At 38.8% G+C, this 25161-nt stretch overlaps 2 protein-coding genes across 4 annotated transcripts in view; one reads left to right on the forward strand and one right to left on the reverse strand.

The window, feature by feature from the left end:
- The window catches only part of sdccag8 (SHH signaling and ciliogenesis regulator sdccag8), a 40136-nt gene extending 29579 nt beyond the window's left edge, over positions 1-10557 (forward strand). Inside the window, exons 17-18 of the mRNA XM_056760198.1 lie at positions 6702-6828; positions 8790-10557. Coding sequence (XP_056616176.1) covers positions 6702-6828; positions 8790-8828 — 166 coding nt within the window. The 3' untranslated portion in view covers positions 8829-10557. The remainder of the gene's footprint in view (positions 1-6701; positions 6829-8789) is intronic.
- A 722-nt stretch (positions 10558-11279) lies between these two features.
- Positions 11280-25161, reverse strand: part of akt3a (v-akt murine thymoma viral oncogene homolog 3a) — a 71068-nt gene continuing 57186 nt past the window's right edge. For all 3 annotated transcript variants that reach the window (XM_056760201.1, XM_056760200.1, XM_056760199.1), the window contains 10 exons: positions 24807-24951; positions 24098-24229; positions 23754-23819; positions 23200-23268; positions 21515-21637; positions 20410-20538; positions 16014-16228; positions 15823-15910; positions 15383-15485; positions 11280-13169 (listed from right to left, as the gene is read on the reverse strand). In XM_056760201.1, the coding sequence (XP_056616179.1) occupies positions 13084-13169; positions 15383-15485; positions 15823-15910; positions 16014-16228; positions 20410-20538; positions 21515-21637; positions 23200-23268; positions 23754-23819; positions 24098-24229; positions 24807-24951 (1156 nt within the window). In that variant the 3' untranslated portion in view covers positions 11280-13083. The remainder of the gene's footprint in view (positions 13170-15382; positions 15486-15822; positions 15911-16013; positions 16229-20409; positions 20539-21514; positions 21638-23199; positions 23269-23753; positions 23820-24097; positions 24230-24806; positions 24952-25161) is intronic.

Below are 25161 nucleotides of genomic sequence, written 5' to 3' on the forward strand. Positions count from 1 at the left end.
AAAAAATAAAAAAAAGTATTTTACAATGACATAAAACTCAAATGTGCACTTTTTTTTATTTAAATAATGATGTGGATGTTAGGTATTAACAAAAATACACTAGTTTTGTCTGCCTAAAAATGCTCAATTTAGCTCCATATCCGATGATTTTCTATTATCTGTTATTTTTCCAAACTTTCGCCTGCTCTGAGACCCTCCTCGCACAAGCTCACAATCATCTCCTCTCATTCCCACAAACATACATCTGCCAATAAGTGTCTTTAGCAATTATCACTTTCTGTCACCAACAAACCCGATCCGCTCCCTTAAAGGACTGTGGAAGCATATACGCAGATGTGTGCCTAAATCCACAGGCTTCTGTCGCCCATATGGAGGCATAAAGGAAGACGGCAGCGGCGCGTGGATGGAGAGCCATGTGTAGCGGTAGCTGGAGCGCTGCGGAAAAGGCTGGAGGAGATGGAACAAATGTCCGAGAACAGCCGCGCTGCTGCCGGGGAGATGGCTGGGCCTCGGGCGAGGGCTGCTTCATCTGGTTCCTAACTAAACTACCCACCCCCCTCCACACCCCATAGACGTCTTATACACACCCGTTTAAGAGTGTATGTGTGTTTGTGAGAAAATTAGGCACGCTGCTTCTCCCGAAAGCAGGAAGGCTTTTGAAACTTTTCACTTGCAAATTATGTTGGCAGTGAGTTAAGATGATGTACATGTGGGGTGTGTGATGTGGTTGATGTTCCTTAAGCATTCGATTGTTGAACACTGGTTATCTGGGTCAGATGTTTTTTAGTGTGTGTGTTTTTGCATTTTGTTGAATCGGTCGATGTGGAATAAAAGGTTATAAAAATGGGTTGATTTATATCATAATAATACAGTTGGCATTACTTTGGCATTAATAATGACGCATGGGTAAAAAGTCGATTATTTCCCATTATAGTCGTTATATATAAACCTCAGTGACTAAGAAATAAATATCTGAAATTATAAAGATTAAAATTGATCAGTAAATATAACTTAAGCTAGACGTGCGCTATTAAGTCTGTGCTCCATATACCTGTACGTCACAGTAGTGCCACTCACGAATCTGCGGCTAGGGGGCAGCGGGGAGCCCCTCCACCCTAATGTCCCTTTTTCCTCTGCCCCTCCTCGGCCAGCTGGCCCACGCTGCCGGGGGCAACAGCTCCATGGCCTGCTGACAGAGCCTTGTGGAGCGATTGCTGTACCGCTCTGCTTACGCGGGTGCTGGGCGCATCCCAAGGCATGCAAACTGTAAAATGCGTCTTTATAGCGGAGAGTACAGGGAAGTAAAAGGAAACTTTATGTTAATTTGGGAACAAAAAAATATCTACAGCAAAGATCAAATGAGTCTTGTGCCGTTTATTCAAGAAGTTCAAGAAGGTTAATTGAATTTAATGTTCATAACATTGTGTTGTGTTTGCAAAGATGCTCAGTTGCAGTGTTAGCTTGATTTTGGTTATGTTCCCATTAAGGAAGACAACGCTTATGATAATGCCAATTTTTTTAGCAAGTTTGACGTGTAGGTTGAGCAGGTGCTGGTTTACGGAATGTCAAGTATTAGTGTTGATTTGATGATGACAGTATTGTGTAGTATTGTGTTTTGGAGCCTCTTTTGGCAGAGGGACGCTGTAATTTTGGTTCGACCCATCTGGCTCTGGTCAGGTGGACTCATTTGAAGGTTTTCAGTGTAGTTAACTGTTGGCTCATAGGGAAGAACTATAGCAGCCATTTTGGGTCAAATCATGTGTTTCTGTTGTCAAACATCTGTCCAGGACTACAGCTGCATGTGCATCCTGCTCCGGTGTTCAATAAATTAAAAAGAAAAAGATAATTCTCTTATTTGTGTGAAATCTCTTATTCTTATTTTATTTGTACACTAGACTGTGTAAACCCAACTTAAGTAAATTTTTGTGATTTATTGTTTTCCACATAAAATCCTCATACTGTATATAAGTGAAAATCTTACCTTAATATTTTCGCTGTCCTTCCAAAACCTTAGATGTCCAAATTTGCTGTTTTTCAGGAAATGGAAACAAACACTGTACTTTAACACTGTAATTCTATGTTGTCGGCAAGCAGTTTTTAATACTTTTTATTGGTCAGATATTCGCAAAACCCATTGACAAACATAGAGGGTACAATGATAATAACAATAATTTAAATTATACATCACTAAATATGGAGAGACAGGGTTCAGATGGACAGCAGCGATGTCTTTAATATTGACTTTGGAAGACCATGTCAAATATGAAAATCATATGGAAATTGATGACTGAAATCAAACTTTGATGCTCATTATATCAGAATTGGATTATCAGACTAGTTTTCAAAGACTGGATTTATTGTAAAATGTGATTTATTTATTTGAAACCCACAGGTTTGTGTAGTTCCTAAAAAACAATTGAGATTATATTTGGCCTTATGTTTGCGTAAAAGATTAAATCTCATATGTAAATTTTCCATTAGATGTTTTTACCTTAAGTGCCAGTTTACCATGTGTCCCAAATATCCCTCTTTAAACAACAATACATAGGAATATAATGTAAAATATAATGCAATAAATTTGAAGAGTTTGGTTCCAACATGAGATAACTCCAACATTTTTTTTTTATTATGTTATCATTTTTTTATTGTGTTAGTGAGCAGTACTTTGGTAGTTACTATGGCTTAAATAAAAAACAACTCAACTGCAGTTTGATTGATATTAATTGGAATGCACAAAATATATATATATATATTTTTTTTTAATAAATAAAAAATATCTTCATGTATTAAAACCAAAATTTATAAAATCGCCAATTCGCTTTTGCATTGTTGAATATATTGTAATATAATAATACATGAACAATGCATTAGTCTATATATCTTCACATACATATAATAAATGATTTAAAAGTAAATATATAAGAAAATGTTTTCTTTGCATAAAATTACAGATTACATCTGTAAATAAAAGAGATGGAAAAGACTAAATAAGTATTGGGTAATAGAATATGAGGTTATGTATATGAGAGATGCAGTGCCTGCGGTCAGTAAGAGTGTCTCTGGTCCTGGTGTTGGGGGGAGTGGGCGAATGCATCCCCTCTCTGCCTCTGGCAGTTCTGTGTTAATAGTCAAGCCAAGACAGATTGCATATATTCTATACTGCTTATCCCTCCTCCAAGCCTCGAGTAGCCCTTCCCGGCACTATCCGCAGCATGCTGCTGACGGAGCCTCGTAAATTCTGTGGATTTAGTGATTTGTCATTCCATTTGTTTAGATTTTTTCCTGTTTGTGCATTGAAGGAACTAAACCTGCCTGAACCAAACGGCTATTGTTGCTGTTATCAGATGTTTGCCTTTATTCATTTGTCTTTTCGATAACCACCTATCAAATTTGTAATAGTTGCATGTCTCTATATTACAAAATGTTAAGCATTCTGTAAAAGAGTGAACATGACTTTTTTGTTTGTTTTTAATCCAAAAGAGTGAAATATGAAAATAGTCGTTCTCGATTCATTTGTCTGAGCTTTGAATGTGTCTGCCTCTTGCCAATTCATTTGGCCAGCACTAAACAGATGCTAAGCACTGAACATCAGTCACAAAAAGCACACAGCCCGAGGCCACAGCAGGCCACACAAGCAGCAGAACCACAGTCCAGTCCATCGGCATCTAGACTCGCTGTACAGGTGGCAACACTGCAGGCCACCTCCACCCTCTTACCGTTTATTATACAAACTCACAGAGCGCTCCGTCACCTGCTGACAATTCGCATAAAAAATGTTACATTTAATTAGAAGCGTAAAAACGAAAAAGCCTTTTTATGATCTCGCTAAACTATCAGTGTAAGTATGTTTTTGGGTTTGCTTTTATAAACCGAGAGACATCTGTCCATTACACAGAAAATAAATTCAGGTCCCTAAAGCTAATGAGGAAATATTCGTATGTCAGGACCACTGTATCCTTCAGTTTTGCTTTTTCTATAAATGATTTTATATTTTTTAGAAATGCATAAGTGGCATATCCAGCCCGTCTTACCCAGTCACATCAGCAGTTGGGTGTCAGCGTTACTCTGGCTTCAGTTAGCCTGAGAGCCAGCAGATGGTGTCCTTTCACCAGGGTCAGCAGGGAAGCTCGGCTCTCCCATCTCCAACTCTCTGAATAGCGGGCAGAGGCAGCAGTGGTCAGAGCAGGCCAGCTCAGCCCAGCTCCATGCACTAAGCTGTATTAAAAACCTAATTAAGTTGCGTGCCAGTAAATGGAGGGAGGTTATTGGATTTGCAGCCTTAGCTGCTGGACAGCCTTCTAATTTAATCAGACTCCCGTCGCGAGTCCAGCTTCAGAAATGACTACAGGAGTTTTGTTGGGTTTTTTCTTTGGGATGGTTTATGATGCCGGCACGGCTTGATTTGAACCTCGGATCAGAGTCGGTGTAAAAGAGAGATTGTGAGGTGTTTGGCGGTGTGCTTGTGTAAGAGGTTAATGCAGCATGTGTGTCTCCAGAGGTTTAAAGGTGCTACAGATGGTGTGTGTGTGTGTGAGGTGAGGGAATTACGCAACCTGTCTTAAGTGCCTTAAGATGCTTGAAATTGCACGGTGAGCTCGACTGCAAAACTTTAGTTTCTTTGGTAAAAGGAACTTTTTTAGTTAGATTCAACCGTAAAAACTTTGTTTTATATTGATCTTGTTGAAGAAATATATCCTAAAATAATTATAGTAACATAATTGAAGTCATTTGGAAGAAGTCCATTGTTTAATGTTTAAAGCTGGAAAATAATGTAACAGTTCACTAGTAGCCCAGTCATTTAACGTTATCAAGATAATAAAATATTATAATATTACATCGCTGTTGTCCTTCTGAAACCTTGTATCTCCAAATTTTGTGATTTGTAATTTATTTCATAAATCATTGTTATTAGTAGTCACTCTGTTTGTCACTGGGTTTTGCAAATACCTAACCAATAAAAAGTATTAAAAGGTGCTTGTATTAAAATACATCAGAGTATTTAATCAGAAAAAACACAGTACCTTCTACTTTTTTATATTTCTTGAAATACAGAACATACATACATGGTTTATGAGGACAGCGACGATATGTGACCCTGGATCACAAAACCAGTCTTAAGTAGCACAGGAACATTTTTAGTAAAAGACAAAAATACATTGTATGGGTCAAAATGATCTATTTTTCTTTTATGCCAAAAATCATTAGGATATTAAGTAAAGATCATATTCCATGAAGATATTTTGTAAATTTCCTATGATAAATATATCCAACCTTTATTTTTGTGAGTGGATGGCCTGCCACACTGTCCCGATTAACAACTTCAAACAGCATTTTCTCAATATTACGATTTTTTTGCACTTTCAAATTCCAGAGTTTTAAACTAAAGCCAGATATCGTCCTATTCTAACAACTCATACATCAATTGAAATCTTATTTATTCCGCTTTCAGATTATGTAAACATCTCAATTTCGAAAGATTGACCCATAAGCGTTGTTTTGCGGTCCAAAGTCACCTATGTGTAATTATATCAATTGTTTATGTATTATATTATAATAAATAATAATAATATATATTTTGTAACGATAATATGTATTGCGATTTAAAAGTTAGTAAAGTTTTTTCTTTGGAACATAGTTTATTTCTTTTTTTAATTCCTTAATTCATATATTAAGTTTTGTATTTGCCCTGCACAGTGCTACAAAGTTTATCCATTTTTGAATCTATCTACATATTAATGATAACAACGAGAATGTTTTCACTAATATCTTACTTATTTCTACTAATGTCTCAAACAATACAACTTTTTGAAAAGCAAACCCTTTGTCTAAAAAGCAGATGGCACACTAACAGAGCCCTAGCTGGTTTACAAATAACGGCCATGTTCTCACATCTCCCGTTTCTTATTTTTAATCCTCGTTTTGGTAAACAAGAATAGCAGATGAATCATAGGTCACCAAAGACCTGCAGGAAAGCAAAAACACTCGCTCGGAGGTTTGCATGGGTGCAGTAGTAGAGGAAAACATTTGGAGCTTAAGTTGTGTGTGGAGGAGGTTAGGGCCAGTGTTAAAGCAATGCCAGACTCCGGAGGTGGGCGGCAGCAGTGGCGCCAGCTCCCTACACAGCAGGACATTAGCACGGGACAGGATGCCCACCACAGCCCTGCGATCAGCCCTGTCCAGATCACAACAGGCAGACCAGGAGAAAAGAAAAAAACACGGGTTGAGGGTAAGGGAGACAAAAGAGAGAGCGAGAAAAAGTGAAACGATTGAGACCCACAGACAGGATTTTGGGGAGGGGTACAATTTTGTCTTTATGTATTCAGCCTTACGATACATTTCATCCACGCTTCCACATACAGACAGAAATACTACTCAACACAATTTTATTTGAGAGCGATGTTTGACCACACTGTATTGATTCATTCATCATGTGATGGAGAAGAGTAAAACCAGCACACATCCAGACATGTGGTGCGGTTAAGCGCACCTTCAGCATTTTAAAGAGCCGATTCAGGTGCCTGGATCTCAGTGCTGGATGGATGCTGTACAGTATGCCAGATCGCTGTAGTCTGCTATAGTTCTGGCCTCCAACACTGGGATTCATCCCATGTGTTACGCTTGCATTGTTATCGTATTTCATAATGACTTTATCTTAATGACTGTCTGCTAATCCGGAGGTGATATGTTTGTGTTTGTGTCAGACTGCAGCAGCTGGATCAGCACAGTCAAGCCAGTTCTCAGCAGGTTCTGCAGCTTCTTACCAGACAGAACCAACTCATGCAGGAGCGACAGCAGCTCGCAGAAGAGATGAAGAACCTCAAGGTTCAGGTCAGTTTCTCGTATGTTCGTGGTAAAATGTCCTCTGTGTACTGTATGCACATGGCCCAGACATAAAGAGCTTTGTGGGATGTACAGTACAGGTATATTGTTTGTAGATATATATTAAGCTGGATATGCAGAACCCATACGTCCATCTTCTGAAAAAAGGGTTAAACACATTTCAAACTGAACTTTAACTTTTTAGATTCTAAAACATGCCTCGTATCATATGCATCAAGTCATATTGCACCTTAAAATAATTTCCAAAAATGATAGTTTTAAGTATGTGCTTTAAACATGGATTTGTATTAAGTGAAGCTTTCCTATTCTAACATCATTTTATGTCAATTATAAAATTATTATAATATGACACACGGCTTGTTCTAATGGGATTGTCACGTCGTACCGCACCGCATCCAGTGTGGACAAAATGTAGTTTAAATGGGTTCTAATGCGTTTTATTGTACCGTCCTTTGTAGACACGTTGTCAGTTTTGTTGACTTTATTTGAATCGTACGTATATAAAAAAATCTTTTCAAATAAATTGTGTGCAAATGTTTGTGTGGTGGTGAACAACCGAAACTGGAAGTTCTTCTGGAGCAGCGTTGCTTACGGTTTCTAAATGATTGTATATCATTTCAATTCATTTTTTATTTATGCTGTTTTAAAAACAAAAGTAAACCCAAAATAACTTGTGTTCCACTTATGAGAATTAAAACACAATTCCTCTTGAAAAGATCAACAGTTAAGCGTTGAGATGAATTACAGTAATGAGAATTTGAGGGGGGATGACTTAATTGTCATGAAAATAATGTCACAATGCAAGAAATCGTAATGGTCTCCCAGAGAGATGCAGAGATGGAGCGTGAGCACACAAGCACTACAGCAGCTGGTATCCATGGCTGCACATCACGCTAGACTAGGCACCCACAGATGCTCATCCAGATTGCTGCTAGAGGCACGTCAGCAACAGACAGCGAATCGGCGAATGCTGACATTCGTCGGAGATTATTGCAAACGGAGTGATGCTCCGCAAAGCGACGCCGCTCTCGGCTCTGTTAATACTACCATGCTGTTGTTTTGTTATTAGAGCGAGTTAGTAATTCAGACGCTCCCTCTGAGCATTTGTGTAAGAACACCCACATGCTGCCGAGCTGACCGCCACACTCCAAGATTTCAAACCACTTACTGTACGAATCCCACAGCCGCTCTGAGATTTCATTCTTTCAGCTCAGTTAAGATTTGTGTTGAAAGGATATTGGAAATAAATGACAATTATTATTCATTTCTGGGCTTTTTGACACATTTATATTAAGATAGAATGAAAGATGCGAGACACGAAACTGCTGGAACCTTTTGAGATGAGTTGAAAAGAAATTGAAAAAATAAATAAACATTAAAGACAAAGGAAGAATTTTTTATAACATTTGAAACACGGTTTAAGGAACAATTCTGTCATCATTAATTCACCCTCAAGTTGTTTCAAATCCGATGAACACAGACAAAAGTGGGATTGGGAAGAATTACAATGGTGATCAAAGTACCCCAGAACTGTTCAGTCCTACATTCTTCAAAATGTTTGTGTTCAACAGAACAAAGTATATTATTATACAATTATTAAGTCACTTTTCCTACTATGGTAGTCAATGGTGGCCAAGAACAGTTAGGTTACATTTTTCCAAATATCTTTCTATGTGTTCATCAGAATAAATACATTTAAACAGACTTGAAACAAGGGTGAGTAAATGATGAAAGATTTGTTTTTTGGATGGACTTTCTCTTTTAATCTTATAGTTTTTAATGTTTATCTGCAATCAGATAAAGACATTTGCAGTTTAAAACTAGCAATTTTTGTATTGAAGGTCATTAGACACCAATTTGTAACACAAGTGTGGAATTTGCCTTTTTTAGCAGGTGTTTAGTATTAAACCTCATTATGTGGATCTCAATCTGTTTCACTTTTGCTTCAGGTACGTGTGGAGAAGAGAGTGGACACAATGGCTGTGTGAAGGCTTGTCACTTCATCTTGAACTCATGGTCACTTCTGGAATTCATGTGATGATCATCAGTTTAGTTCTGTAACACACGACACATTCCACTAGACATAACATGAATGTTAAAAATGACAGTTTAATGAAGTATGGCTGCTTACATACAACAGTTCATAGTTAAATGACGTGTGAAAATGTAGCAAATGTTTCTGCACATTTAAAAATGCATTTTATTACTGATTTGTGCAACTTAAAGGTTTGATGGTGCTTATTTTTTAAGCAGTATATTTTTAATGTTCAATAAATAATTTATTTCTATTCATTTTAATGTTAAAGTCTATTGGTTGTAAATCGTTGAATGAATGAACTCTATGGCCAACGTAAACATGTCATGAAAAGCTGGTATGTCGCACGAGCAAATAAGGCAAACAAACAATTCAAGACAAAGCAGATTGACATAGTGCTTTATTTAAGCAGTCTGTAAGAAGGAAAATAATGTGCATCCCTATCATATACATTTACGTGTAAAAATACTAGGATGTACAGTGTACAAAAAAACAGTTTCTTGCAGATCAGCTCCCAGTGGGCCCTATATTCCAGGAATATTTTCTTCATTTAGCATGATGGACAGTAATACAGTTCTTAGTTTTTTTAATCCCTTCTGTGTAAAATTCTTAACCACATGACTAGTTCTTAACATGGATCTAACAACAGAGCTATCAAGGTCAAGAAATGACACAAAATCTAGAGCTACATGGACATAAAATGAATGTCTTTTTTTCAAGATTTGTTGTTTTTAAATAAATACTTTACAATTCATGCTCATTCATAATACACTACCAGGAGCGCGATATAGAGAAAGTCTGTTGTAGACAGTACAAACAGTAGCAGCAGTGTGCACTCTGAGGTGCAGTCGGGAGGGATGGAGCCCATGCTGCCCACGTCTCCATGGGTCCCGTCCTCACACTAGTTTAGTTTTCGGAATAATGACCTTGAGGTCGGTGAACGTGTATCCTGCTCTAAACTCGACACTGGAACAGCTCAGCCTTGTCTAAAACTCTAGCGCTAGGGAATCTGGGAAACGTTAGTCTGTCTGTGTCACCATGGTTGTGTCTCCTGGCAGCATTTCGGGTCTGTCGGCATCCACACCTTTTAAATATTATACAACACAATCTCTCAAAGTAAAATAGCATGAGGGGCGAATCTGTGCTTTCAAGTATTTTTTTTTCCTTTTCTTTTCCTTTATTCTTTTCTTTTTTTAAGCAGGGACCATTTCTCTTTTGCTGAGCTATATAAAAAGGGCAATGGGCATGAAAGTGCTACTACAGGCAGATATAAAGCGGAGTGTTAAAATATGGAATTACAAAAGTGTACGATTGAGTTGGCCAAAGCCAAAAGGCCCTTCTGCTATTTCAATAAAGTCCAGGAATACTGTATTACCGATAATAGTCTCTCACATGCAAGGTACCGCAACATCACCTCTGCCACCTCTTAATGTGTTGAGGACTCAATGGTCCTTCACAAGTGCATATTAAGTTAATGAAACGAATGAACGGCATCACAGTATGATTGAATAATCCCAATGTGTCCATACAATCCCAAATCCGTTGCACTGAAACGCAGTTTAACCAAAAGTAGCAAAATAAAAAATATAAGTGCTTTAATCTCCTCATCCGTAAATTAAATTGACAATCGTGAAGACAAAAACAAAACCACGTCGAGGAATATTCAAGTTATTTGCTATTAATAAATAAACAATTCACCTTAAATAACAATCAGCAGTGTGAGGCCATTAAATGAAATCAGGTAGTTCCATTGACTCCAATGAAGGAATGGAAAAACAAGGAATGATGTGAAGGAAACCTGGAAGACAGAGCCGTGACATAAACAGCTAATCTGTTCACAGCACCACTGCGGCGCTGTGCTGTCAGAAAACATTATTGGGTTAGACATCACAGTTTGAATGCAGGAACATCCTCAAGAGCGTCTCTTATTGGGACTGGCAATGCAACAGTACACATCTCACATGACTCTGTTTGAGGATGCTCGCACAACACGGGAATTAGGTTTTCTGGAGAAAATCAAACTCGTATCTGGGCGGATAATGAAGCCTAAAGAAATATTGACAGAATCATTCCTTAACCAACCATAATCAAATCCAGCACAATCCTGCAACCTTAACAAACATGCAAGAAACCCAAGAAGTCTTTTCTCCAAAGTACCGAATCCAACATACAACCACTTTTCTGATGTCACATGAACACACTTCCGTCTCAGATCATTTTAACAAACATACCTTTATCTTACATCATATGCCAAAATCCTTCTTTCTCATCTTAATATGAGCCCTAATGAGACTCAAGGAAGCTTCCTTTAAAAGTGCCACATATAAATAAAAAGTAGATTTGGTCATTCCAGCCACACCAAGACAAACACAGTCTGGACACCAATGCACATGCACATCTCTGCTTCACAAAACAAGGTTTTATTGCCAAACACTATTGAGGGCACACAAAATGTTTTGTGTATGAAAATGATTATACGTAATTCATCATAGACCCTTCCCTTGTCCCCTTCTCCCTGATCTGATCAAGCATCAACTGAGGGAAGAGTAAATCCTCCTTCTGCAACCAGACCCAGTGCTTGTAATTCAAATTCATACGCTCGTTTTTTATTTCAATGTTTTTGCTCTGATTGGTTAACTGATTTGTGATTCCACCGGCTGGACTGATTCAGTAGAAGGAATGTGAAGATGACATCATATTTCATGTTAGGTGTCAAAGCGCTGCAGCATGTCACGAATGCCAAATTGTGAAACCGAACTGGTTCTTAAAGGAGTAACATGTGCAGCGTTCTGTTCATATGATCAAGCAGAAGAAAATACAACACAACTGCGCACGGTCATGCTTTCTTTACACACTTCGACATACAGTTACATATTGCCAGACAAGCCATAGGAATTGGTTTTGCTTTTGGGAACATCGTTTTTTGCAGCCCTTTCATTGGTGGAAAGACGACCGACACATTTCAACAATACTCAAAATGTCAAGAAAGTTAAAAAAGTCCTTTTTGGAAATGAAGGAATAATACTACACTGGTGTCAAAAATGAAAGCTGGTCGAAAAACCTAAAGGCCTTTGCGTTGACCTACCTACATTCAGAAGCGTTTTAGGAGCTTTTTCGTTCCGAGAGGAGCATTCTCGACAAACGCAAGGAGAACAAAAACAGAATAAATATATTATCTCAATCACATTTTTTTCTTCTTTTTATAAAACATTATATTAGTGCTTTCCCTGTCATTCTACTAATGCTGGCTTTGATAAAGATCCTCTGTTAGGTGGAAGGGGTTTCTGTTTTTGGCTGTTTGGAAATCATGAGCGTTGGTCAGAACACTGATACGATCATAAGAAGTGCTTTCCTTAAACCACCTGTTAATATCATATGCGGTCCAACACATACATGTCACTGGCCTGTATCTGCATTAAATATTTCAAATCACTCGATAATGTTATTTTCAACGCCAGAAAAGTACATCCTAGGGACTGATATGTCAGAAATAAAGCCTTTCATGAACACATGTTTTTAAAAATAAAAGCAGATCATTCTGTACTAAAAGGTGGTTTGGTTCTGCATAGCTCAGGTTCACAGGGCTTTAGAGAGAGAGGAATACTGGATTGTGAATGACTGAGGCAGGATGTGTGTGGCGCGGGGTGGGGCAGGGGTAAAGCTAGTCCTGTCGACGGAGTTGAACACAGATGTTCTCTGTAAAGCCTGAGTTAACCGTATATGGCAGTTTTGACTTTATATAACAGAAGATGAACCTTAAAAACAGTAATATCAAAGCAGCTTAATGTACCCGAGAGATGCGGTCGTAAACCCATGTGAATCTCTAGCCATGCAGTTACGTATTTCCGAACCCAAAAGTTGTGACTTCGAAGACTAGTTTCTCATAAGGAATGTGAAGTGACATCTCCATCCAAACAGAGAAACACAAAAAGTAAACAGACTCCTAACAAACAGCAAAAGTTCTCCCATCGTCACCCAACCTTTGGGCTGGAGCTTTGAAGACGTCAGAACGGGTCGGGACTCGGTCCGACCCAGCGTGCAAATTCCCGTAAACCCTAAAACAGAAGTTTCACTTGGTCTAGCTAAACAAATGAAAGAACCAAGATGGATGATGGAGCGTCGATAGGGCTGGGGCTGTTAGAAGCTGAAGACCTCATTTGTTCCAGTGGTGACTTTGATGAGATGAGGCAGTGCGGGCCGGGGGGCGTTCACTCTCTCCCGCTGGCCGAGTAAGAGAACTGGGGGAAATGTGGCCTTCGCTCATTATCCATGCAGTCCATCCCGTCTTCATCAACTGGAGAGGAACATACAGTATAGATCGGTCATCGATTACATTTATGTCTGAAATCATCTCATCATGGGCCAGATCATTTCTTACCACCCGATCTTTATCAGGCAGGCGTATGAAAATAAACAGTTGCCTGCAGTTAGCTGTGAAGAAAACTTTATCTGTGCTACTTAACCATTTCCCATCAGGTCATAAGAAGCATGCAATATGCCAAAAAACTGGCACCCACACATTTACAGGAAACAAGCTGTTGAATACACAGTGTCTAGGAGTTAACAGTTTGCAGGCGAAAGCAAGATTGTTCGTTTTATGAGAAGGGAAATGAAGACAACATTTAATTGGTCCCACACATCCTAAATATCCATTAGACCTTCTATAAGCTTTGGCTGTGATACTGAAAATATTACTGCCTTGTTTTACCTCACCCTTCTAAATGACAAAAACAGAGTAGATGGCAAATAAAATGTACCTTTATTTGCTAAAACGATTTAAAACCACACAAAAGATTTTACATGAGTTAATCTAAATGAAGCAAATGCGCTAAGCAGAACCAATAATGTAAGTTTACGTCCTCGTGTCAAGTTAGAGATTTTAGAACATTAGCAGAAAGATTCTTAGTTTATTGAAGTATTATTGCTATTAGTATACTCCTTTACCTTCAGTCTACCTTTGATTTAGTTCTTAGAACTTGACTATACTACACAGCTAATTTTAGACATACAGTTAGTATGCTTGACTTTTACTGACAGAAAAGTATATTTGGCGTATACTTGCAATCAAACTTTTAAGTAAATACTAGTCTCTGTATTTTTGGCTTGTAGTTGTGTTTACGCTTTTGATGGAGTAGTCTATCGAGTATGCTTTTCACATACTGTACAGTTTTACATACTGTCTTATAAATGTATTTGATCACTAGTAAGTTTATTGTTTACACAGTAACAACACATTAATAGTACATGGTTAATATAATGCTAAGTTTACTTTACATAAAAGTAGTATAAAACTACTAAACTAGTCATTTACGGAGCATATACTTTAAAGTCTAGTTTCGTCAACTGCAAAGTCGTTTTTAACTAGTAAACTATCAGTATACTTATAAGTTCATTTGTACGATTCAGTATAAGTGAAAAATGCAGTAGTAAACTCCAATACAGTAGTTGTGTACTCAAACCTAACTGTTGTACCTAAAGTATACTTAAATGTAAAAGGGGGCAATTTAGTACCAAATTGTATTTGTACACCTACAAGTGTACAACTAGTACTTTGACAGGAGTATTTTAAGTATAAAATAAGTATATTGTATATATTTGAAATCGACTATACTTGTACAGAAATTTTGAAGTATACTTTTTTTGTAGGGGTTACAATTAGACTGAACACCATCCACACATAGATGCGTTTAGCTATATACGTCAGATTTTTGTATTGTATCGGTGCAAAAACGACACCCTTGCATTTTTTTGGTGTACAGCCAATCGGTATATTTTCTGAAACGATGATGTCATCAGCCCAGCGCGCAAGGTTTATGCGCATGCTCCAAGTCTTGTTCTCTGTCTTTAGTGTATCTCTGTGACAGAATTACAGCGTAACATACTGATACTGATATGTGTACTGCAGATATTTCTTGAGACGCCACTTTGTTTACGGAATTAAAAGGGGAAAAAGTATTGTATATGGAAAGCTCTGACATCGTAAGGATGTGGCCTGAAAGGAGTCGTGCATTGAAAAAAATCGACATTCTCTTTGTAAGAAGTCACTTAAAAAAGTTTTAATAAAAGCACTTTTCAGTGGCACTATTTTCTAAATGGTTTTGTTCATTTAGTTATTTCTTCATCGTTGGAACAGAACATTTTATCATAGTTATTGTCTTATAAACTTTATAATTCAATTCTACAATAATCTTTAGTTTCTGGTTGAAAGCACTGGGCAAAAATTGCTATAAATAAGAAATCAGCGGTGTGAAATGTCGCTTGTTGTTTACGGTTAAGGTGAAGATCACATGACATTTTCACAGAAGACCAGAAAACAAACGTTTTTCACAACAATACTAGGTGAGAACAAACAGCAACACCCATAATTCCCCATTTGTGCCAAAAAAGATTTTCTAATACACAGTTCTTCAATATTTATTCAGTACAATATGTGGTCTGCGTAGACTTTTTTGTCCTTACATAAATGTGAATATGCAGAGCCAGAAAACAAACAGCAGCCATACTCACATTTTTCAGGAGGGGTTATTGTAATCGTCTGAGCTGTGAACTCTTCATCGAAGTATCTGGTATCTGTCTCTGATGACACCTGAGGCTTGAAGGGAGGTACCAGCTGAGAAAGGAAGAGGTGGAGATGTGACACCGAGCACCTGTTTGTTCCCATCTTACACTGCATATGCTACGGCGGGCCGGAGGGCTCAGTCTAACACCTCTGAACCTGCCAGCTACTGCACTTTAACTATGGATGACTGACAGTGACCTGTGATATTGTGTTTGGCTTCTGCACTCGGGTTTGTTATCTCAAAATGTTTAAACTGGTTGCAGATTAAATAAATCATAGCCGATTTAATGACATCAGTAACATAATTCTTTCACATTTGTGTGAAACTCCAAGACCTCTATGATCTCAGCCATATAAAGGTTTAAACATATACAGTAACGTGGGTTACCTTTTTATCATAGACATCCTGCCAGTTTATTCCAACAAAGAAACTATGACGCATAATTTCCTTAGCATCATCCGGTCCTCCACCAAGTCTGACAGAACAACACAAAATTTCAATGAATTCTTATTTTTTTTAGTTTTCACATACACAACCAAGGTTTTAGGATGAAGTTCAAACTTTTTGTGTGTCTGCACCTCTTGTTGGGGTCTTTGATGAGCAGGCCCGACAGCAGGGACTTGGCGTCAGAAGAAAGCGTTCTGGGAAACTTGATATCCTCCATTAGGATGAGCTCAAAGAGCTTCTCATGGTCCTGATTGTAGAAAGGCAGTCGACCACACATCATCTCATACATGACCACACCCAGACCCCACCAGTCCACTGCACGACCATAATCATTGTCCTCCAGAACCTGACAGAAACACACACATCACAATTACCATCACATGCATGTGCTTCATTCATGATCAACCTTTATATAGAAAACACTTGGGGATATTTAAGGTGAAAGGTCACACAAAAGTAAAGTTCTGTCATCGTTTATTCTCTCCCTCTTGTCATTTCAAAAGTGTGACTTTCTTCTGCAGAACACAAAAAAAAAGTTAATAACCGAACAGCACTGGCCCCCATTCACTTCTATTGCATGGACACAAAACCAATGCAAGTTAATTGGGACCAGTTCACAAATTCTTCAAAATATCATCTTTTGTGTTCCCCGGAAGAAAGAAAGTCATACAGGTTTAGAATGACAAGACGGTGAGTAAATGATGACAGAAGTTTCATTTTTGGGTGAACTAGCACTTCAGGCCACACAGAGAAGTACATTTTTAAGGTAAAAATCATGTAGGCAGATTTATGTAAAATAAAATAAAATTCAGTTATTAGAGTTTTTTTTTTATTTATTAAAGGAATAGTTCACCCAAAAATGGACCCATTGACTTTCCATATTAGGAATAAAAATACTATGGTCAAGTCAATGTGGACAATATTTAGGTGAATTATTCCATTAACATTTTAGATTATCTTTTATTTGTATATACTTTTATTTGTATATAAATGTGTATATAATTTTTATTTTTTTATTTTTGTTTGAGCAATTGTTACATGCTTTTGTCATGTGATTATTTAAAAATAGTTAATTTCATTAAATTTCACTTTTTAGTGCCTTAATCTTCACTGGAAACATTTCTAGTTGTATGCATTGTAAGTAGTAGTTTAATTGTAATAAACTATATTAACCTTGTGGTTGATGTACATTTACAGTCATTTGAGTGCACGTTATAATAGAGACATCACTCATTTCAGACACATAAAAACTCAAATAGAAATTGTATAAAATCTATCAAAAAAATAATACTGTTAGATTACAGTAGATTACAAAACCCTTTCAACAATATGCACAAAGAGCGCTGTGTGTGAAGAGCAAGCAAATCCGTTTCAAAATGACTTCCTCATGCGCAACGTTACACGTTCAATTTCATCTCCACCAGAGTCATTTCAGCCGCCGCCTAGTTTCTAAATGAATGTCATGTTATGAACATCACTGCTAATATTTGAATATCACTAGCAGATAATGGCAGTACTTCACACCCGCACTGTAGTGCCTCTCATCACCGAACCTGCCAGCGCTGTCTCCCGACCAATCAGCTTTCAACATCCAAACATTTATTCTCCCATACCAGCGCACAGGGTCAAAGTTCACCCTACCTCAGTGCAGGATACACTTGGAACCAGGTAGCGCTCACCTAAATACAGATCAAAGATACGCTTTCGGGCAAACGTCCCAGGTCCCAATTACCCAGGATGTCCGTACCTTACACGTATCTCCGCGGCAGGAATGAGGTGGCTGGAGTTCACGTGAGACAGAGAAGCAGCTCTTCAGAGCGGAGAGTCGTGATTATTATGTCTGACTAATGACAAGACTGTCTGGACGTGAGCCAGTTAAACATATGCTGAGAGTTGTGTTATAATGATGTCTCTTCTCTGATCTTTAAAAACAGACGGACCTGTACTGTATGAATCAACACGAGCTTTCAAGAGCACAATGTGAACGTTCACGTGCGAATGTCGAGCTAATATCGTCCATACAGTCGCTGCTTGTGCACATACAGTATCACGTCATATGTTCCGAATGCCCAGTAATATGAGGTCGAACCATCAGGTCAAACCAAATGAGATTTCCTGTCAATTCTCGAATAATGACATGCTTGAATATAGTTTGTGTGTACAGATATTAATACATAAACTACAATAAATAAAGTTCCAAAGATTAAAGTATTTATTGTGATTTTGTATTGACTATCAAACACTGCAGTTGCTTTGACCGAGCCCAGGGCATCACAGGCCTGCAAGTTTTATAACCGAACAGGCATGTTTAGGAGAACATGAGGACATTCATGTATGGTGTGTGTGTGCGTGCGAGGGTTCGTGTGCGGCACGTATGGAGGGATTGTGCTGTTTGTTCTGGGTGTGTACGCGAGCAGCTCGGCTGCAGGCGGGGATGCGATTAATGCACACAGAGCCAGTTGGGGTCTCCCCGTTCCAGAGCCACAGGCGAGGAGGAGCGGCCGCAGGGGAGGAACAGGCCCCTGCTCGGACAGCCATGTGGCAGGACTGCTGCTCCCAGGACTGGGCCCTTGGCAAGGCTGGCCGGGGAGGGACTGGGACAGAGAGCCTGTGGCTCCACCAGCCCAGTTGCCCAGCAGGGCAGTGGAAGAGACAGCATCCACGAGCTTATCTCACTTTGGCCGGGCTACACGAGGACGCTTCTGCGCATGCACACGGCGGACGGGGCTATACGTTCGCGCGTGGACGGTCGCGGTACGTATGTTTGCTTAGCATCTGCACCGTTCATTTCCATGAGCTTATGAGCTTTCTGTGACACCTGGAAACCAGCAATCATGTAATTTATTGGTTGCAAACATACTGTAGAAACGCTGTAATTACTAACAGATGAAAACTCGCAGACAGATGACACACAGCTCGAGAAAAGTATTTCTGTAAATGTGTCTTTCTCATTAACACCGTAAACGTTGGGCGAGGGCCGGCTTCACTTCTGTAACCCTAAAGAAACTCGTCTCTTCCTCGAAATATCTTTCACACACTCCCTCTCTAATCCCCCTCTACTTTGCATCTCGGAACTTGGCTCAGGCTACGCTCTGTTATTTTTACACCAGTACGGCAGTATAGATTTCCAGGTTTCCCAGCCACCTTCTTCCAACCTTCCCCATCTGCCACCATCTGCCTCTGTTTAGCATCTACTTTTTTGTGCAATCACATACTCTTGTGAAAAATAACCAACACTCAAATCATCTCTTGGCACGGGGGCCAGGCTGAGCAAAACAAAATGTTGCGCCAAATTGTCTTCCGTACTTTTTCGAGTGGAATCTATATCCCCCTTCACTCGCGCTGCAGCCCCCGCACGCTCCCCCTCCCTCCTGTCTATAAATATGGATTTAGCAACTGCAATCTGGACATCCTGTGCACCTCTGGTTGGACACAAGAGTGAGCTGCAAACTACTGAGAGAAGAAAAGTGACACTTATTCTAGCAAATGCATATGAGGTGGTTGACAAATAAACCGTACATTGTGTGACAGCTAAAATTGAGAAAACAAACTGTTAATATATTACTTTATATTATTAAAATGTATATTTAAAAAATATGATTTATGGTTCGTTTTTTCTAAATCTTTGCTGTCACATCATAGGACACATGTAAGGGTTGTCAGTTACACATATATAATGTGTTATAAGGGTATTCATTATATAGTCTTTATAATATATACTTTTGGGTTTATGAAATCTTTTGAAGAATAATCATAACGGTTAAAAAACGTAATACTTGCCTACTGATGTTTGTACCAACTGTATGAAATACATGCATGAATGATGTATAGTGTGCTGCTCACTATTATTTCTAACCAAGTAAGATCCATTTCACTTCTTTATTAATTCTTATTTTAGTGACTTGAAATTTTATTTAGAAAACATTACACTGTTTAATTTTTGTTGTGCTGTGGCAACTTTCTAATACATACTTTATACACCATATTATATAACAATATTGAACTGGAGAAGCAAATCAATAGCATCAGTCCTCTTACATGGTGTGATTTTCATACATTTTTAAATAAGGTGCTCACACTAAGTCCATGTGTCACATGTTGTAATGCTATGCAAACAATTTAAAGTAAAATACAGATAATTTTTCCTTAACCGGTCAAAGTATTTGCATAACAGACAGAGACTTTACTTTTAAAATGTGTTATTTATTAAAGACTGCATTAATTAGTAGCACCACCTGTATTTAGCAGATGAGGAAAACGGGGCTTTTTCTCACCCCCTAAATTAGGCATTCTTGCCAACTATAGGTGTGTTTCCATCGAACACGCCATATTGGTGCATGGGAAAGATTAAATGATATAAAAGGTGCCAAGAAAACATAAAGAATGTCCTGATGGACAACTGTTCTTCTTGGATCAGACTCTCATGGCATTAATTGAGTGCATAAAAACTATTTTAAAATCACTGCAGAAGTGATGGTTTGCATATGTTGGAACGTGTAGTGATGATATTTCTTAAGGTTGCTGTACCTCTGGTGCCAGATACTCTGGTGTTCCACAGAAGGTCTTCATGGTAGCAGCATCCGTGATTCCTTCCTTGCAGAGGCCAAAGTCTGTAATTTTGATGTGACCGTCTTTATCAAGCATTAAGTTCTCCAGCTGGGTAGAGAAGAAGAGTGTGAACATGTTTGACTCTTTATGACTGAACGTTGGCACATATCAAAGTGTGCTTCAAATCTGTATACATTTCTTTGTTCTGATGAACAGATATTTGGAAAAATGCTTGTAACCAAACAGTTATTGGCCACCATTAGTAAAAATTTGTATGAAAATGGTAGTCAAAGGTGCTTTCCTTCATTCTTCCAAATATCTTCTTTTGTGTTCAACAGAACAGAGAAATGTATAAAGCATTTTTCATTACTATGGTGGTCAATGGAGGCTAAGAACTGTTTGGTTACAAGCATTTTTCCAAATATCTTCCTAACATCTTTCTCTGTGTTCACCAGAACAAAGACATTTATACAGATTTGGACCAACTTGAGGATGATTAAATGATGTCAGAATTTTCATTTTTGGGTGAACTGTTCCTTTAAGCTCTTCTGAAACTCCCATTCATTGCTCTCTTATTGCTTCAAACAATGTTTCAATTATAATTTGAGTCTTTTTCAAATAAGAACAAACTGCTTTAACTCATGTGAGATCCCAGTTTGTTGTAAATTTACTTCTTGTATCATTACATTTACATTTCTTTTTAAAACACATGTTGCTCTAATAACTGAATTCATGAGTGGATAACCTCTAAAATTCAACTAAAAGTTGACAACTGCACAAATAATGTATTTACTCCGCAGTAGTGGTAAGAAACTTCCAGGCACATTAATTTAACCTTTTAATTTGAACAGCTAAGCCGTTTGTCCAAGTTTCTTGGCACTTTCGCAACTGGCTCGGTCCAAGGCTGCAAGCAAAACACTGTGTCATCATCCACAGCCGCCAGAGTTTGATGTTTCCAAAAAAGAAAGGGAAAAAGCCCCAAACTCTAGAGCTTTAATTACATTTTCAACGTCCCGTGACACGCGCCTGGATAAAGGCGACGGTCTATCTAAATATACCAATTCTTTCCCCTTTCCTTGTTTACCTTGAGATCCCGGTACACTATCTTGGCAGAGTGCAGGTAGTCGAGGGCGGAAACGATCTCGGCGCCGTAGAAGCGCGTGCGGTCCTCGGAGAACACCCGTTCTCTCGACAAATGGAAAAACAGCTGCAGGGTAAACAGCAGGGACAGGATTGCAATAATTACTGATTTATTGGAGGAAATTAACACAACACAAACTGCCTCACATCGCCATATTGAGATGATAGATAGCGAGGCCCTCCGAGGATGCCCAGCGAACCCAGACAGCAGCTGGCACATCATCCCCGGCTTTCCAGAGACAGGCCGGCGCGGCCTGTTAAATCAGCATTTTAATCAATACACCAATCTTGTTAAAGGCAGCGCCGCACGCTCACCGTCTAACGTTCCATAAAAGTGGCGGGAACGGACCTTCCCGCGCAATCATCTCTCTCGTATCTTTTTATGAAGTAATCCTGGTTCCTCTCCTCCTCCCCAGTCAAGGGTTTCTGTCAACCGCCTGGCCCTCAGCTCCACTTGAACTTTTCTTCTAGAAATTACCCACAAGTCCAAGGAGGAGCTGTGCCTATTTATTGCTGTGGGATGTTTGAATACGGCTGTCCGGGGAGCGCTAACAGCTCTGCTGATCGGCTGAGGGAGGGGGGAGCGGGTGGCGCGCCGGGGCCGGGATGGACGGGGACAGGTGTGCCTTCATCAGAGCACTGGCAGCTGTGAATGTGGCAGGGCTGAAAGGGGGATAGTGATGGGCTCAGCACAGCGTGTGGAGGTTAGGAGCTCTGGCTGGACCATGCTAGGGGAGCAGGTGACATCGCAGGCTGAGGGAATGAGAGCGAGATTGCCGGATCTCTGATTAAACGGCACCGTTGGTGGTGGAATTTCATTTATCTAAATATGAGCACCTCAAGATGGAACCAAGATGGCTGACGTCAACAGAAGACGTCAAGGCAAAGTTTTTCGCCCAGGTATATTGTGAGAATGTAAAAACATTTAATGAAACCAAACGCTTGCAATAAAACATTACCTTCAAAGTAATGATATCAATTTTAATGATAAATACATTGATTAGATCCATCCAATATTTCACAGATACTTCAATTTTTGTATTAAATTGGCTACAATATAAAATTACTTTTTATAATAATAATAAATATTTATAGTCCAGATTATTTTCATAATACAGCCGCAGATTAAAAAAAGAAATCTGAATTTACTATTTATAGGTATGTGTTTAGGTAAAATGATTATTTTTGTTCAATTTCTCCCAAATTTCAAATAAAAATATTGTTTCTATTTAAATGTATTTGCAGAAAATGAAAACTGGAGAGACAGGTCAAATTAACAGAAAAGATGCAGACCTCAAATACTGCAAGGAAAACAAGTTCATATTCATCTTGTTAAGGAAAAGATGTGATAACTTGTTTTATGTATCTTGTCATGCTGTCGGTCTTTAACATTGCTGTTGAATGACTTTATGTCACTTCTGAGGTTTGATTCTGTACTGCCAATGGACGGAAATGGACCCAATACATCTAGTAATGATGATTAAATGAAAATTTGGAAAGGTCTATACATTTTTTCCACAGCTGTATATCTTGTTGTACATAGTTTTCATCTATGAAAATTATGTCTCATCTGTCAGCACAAAAGACAAAAACACAAAGCACGAACGCGAACTCAAAACACACACATACCTCTCCTCCATTGACGTATTCCATCACAAAGCAAAGCCGGTCTTTCGTTTGGAATGAGTACTTCAAAGACTGAAACAGCAGGTGGAAATACACCATTAGAGGGAAAAAACAAAACTCTCACAAATCTACAACAAACGCAACGCAAGAGACGCTCATCAAAACATATGAGACGAGAACACATCTCGAGAGTAAATAAAAAGCTTGGTTTAAAACGCTTTGCTCTTTCTGGCAGGGCCCTGATGTTACCTTTGATGGCGGGTGAAGTTTACGAGGGAACACCCTGTTGAGTGACAGCGGTAAATAGTTTTGCTAAACCTGCTGTGTATATTGCGCGGAGTACAACAGCATCTGGAGTGTCAGAGAAATTACCTCTCGCTGGCGACTTCTCAACAGATGCACAGCTACGTTTAGGCCGCTAATTTATTACAGTTTAATCTCTGCATTATAATGAGGCTCGAGGGAAAAGCCCATCATATATACAAAAGCATTGTAAAGCCTAAAGAGCTGCGGTGAATCTGCCACCAATAATGATTCAGTAGTTAACATGCACTCACGGTTAAAAAAGGATGTCTGGTGTTTTTCAGCACTCGGCTTTCCGTGAGCGTGTGGGCCACTTCATCCTACAGGAAGAAAACAAATACAAAACGGATCTGGTGTTTTCTCATGATAAATATCCCGTCGTGAGAGAAAATGAAATAAACCCGAGCAGTGTATTGACTGTGCACTGTTTTGGGTCCTTGATTTAATCAGATTGTATTACAAAGAATGCAGGAAATTCTCAAAATTACTATTGTAAAAGTATCATAAAACATAACTATAAGATCCAAATCTAGCTAATGAACAGACTATACAGTATATGATATATGTGCTTCGAAATGAAATTGTTGATGGATCTTACCTTTGCTATAATAACCTCCTTCTTCAAAATTTTCATTGCATAATATTTCCCGCTGGCCTTCTCCCTTACAAGAATGACTTTACCGAAAGTGCCTTTCCCCAATAATTTCAAGTAGTCGAAGTCACTCATCGTCTGCAAACACGAGAAAAAAGTGTGAAATCGTAAGACAGTTTGAAATGCAATGCCCACATTAGTGTCTAGTTTTGTATATGACTAACGTTACTCAATAAGAACATGCCCACATCTGTAGAAACACAATAGCCATCCGCCGCAGGGATTGAATCCTTCCCCTCAGAGACTCCGCTGCCACTTTAACAAACTGACATGTTGTACATTAGCTTGTTGTTTAAAAATGATGAAACTCCCAGAAACATGCTGCTTAAAAAAACATTCCTGAGAGTTTCATAATTTGCTGAAGTTGAGGCCTGTTTCACTCGTCCTGCGTCTGCAGCTTCAGTCTCGCTTTGTGCTCTCACACTGACAGCGGTTCTGCTGCGCAACGGCTGCGGTGGAATGTAGCGGAATATGAAATGATTTTTTGAGTTACTACGTTAAAAAACACATACCTGATCCTTATATGAGACAGAATCACAGTTACATCAAAATGGGAATTAACGTACAAAAAACTCAGGCCCCAAATTAGATTTTGCAACAACCAGGAATCCTGTAGCTATATTACGGTCAAGTGTTATAATATATATTACGGCACCTTGCGTTTGTGGTGACTAATAGACGTGTCCATCTCCTCTTCTCCCAAGTTGTCTATCTGTGAGGTGGGACTACACTGGATACGTTCCTCCTCCTGCCTTTGGAGTTTATCTGCCACCATCTGAATCGCCTCTGCCCACTCATCCCTATGGAAACACACACACGTTTCTCAAAACGCAGCCATTTCTTACCGAAAAAACACTGATTCACAAATACACCAGAGGCTTCACAAATAAACCACACAACATATCTTAGCTGGAGCTCAATTTATTCTGATCTTAAATCATATATGATCAGAAGCAGATCCCCAACATCTGACAATGTTAACGTGACCTCTACTGAAAACATGAGGCCGG

The sequence above is a fragment of the Triplophysa dalaica genome, chromosome 11 (genome assembly GCF_015846415.1).
Source record: "Triplophysa dalaica isolate WHDGS20190420 chromosome 11, ASM1584641v1, whole genome shotgun sequence".
Classification (NCBI taxonomy): Eukaryota; Metazoa; Chordata; class Actinopteri; order Cypriniformes; family Nemacheilidae; genus Triplophysa; species Triplophysa dalaica.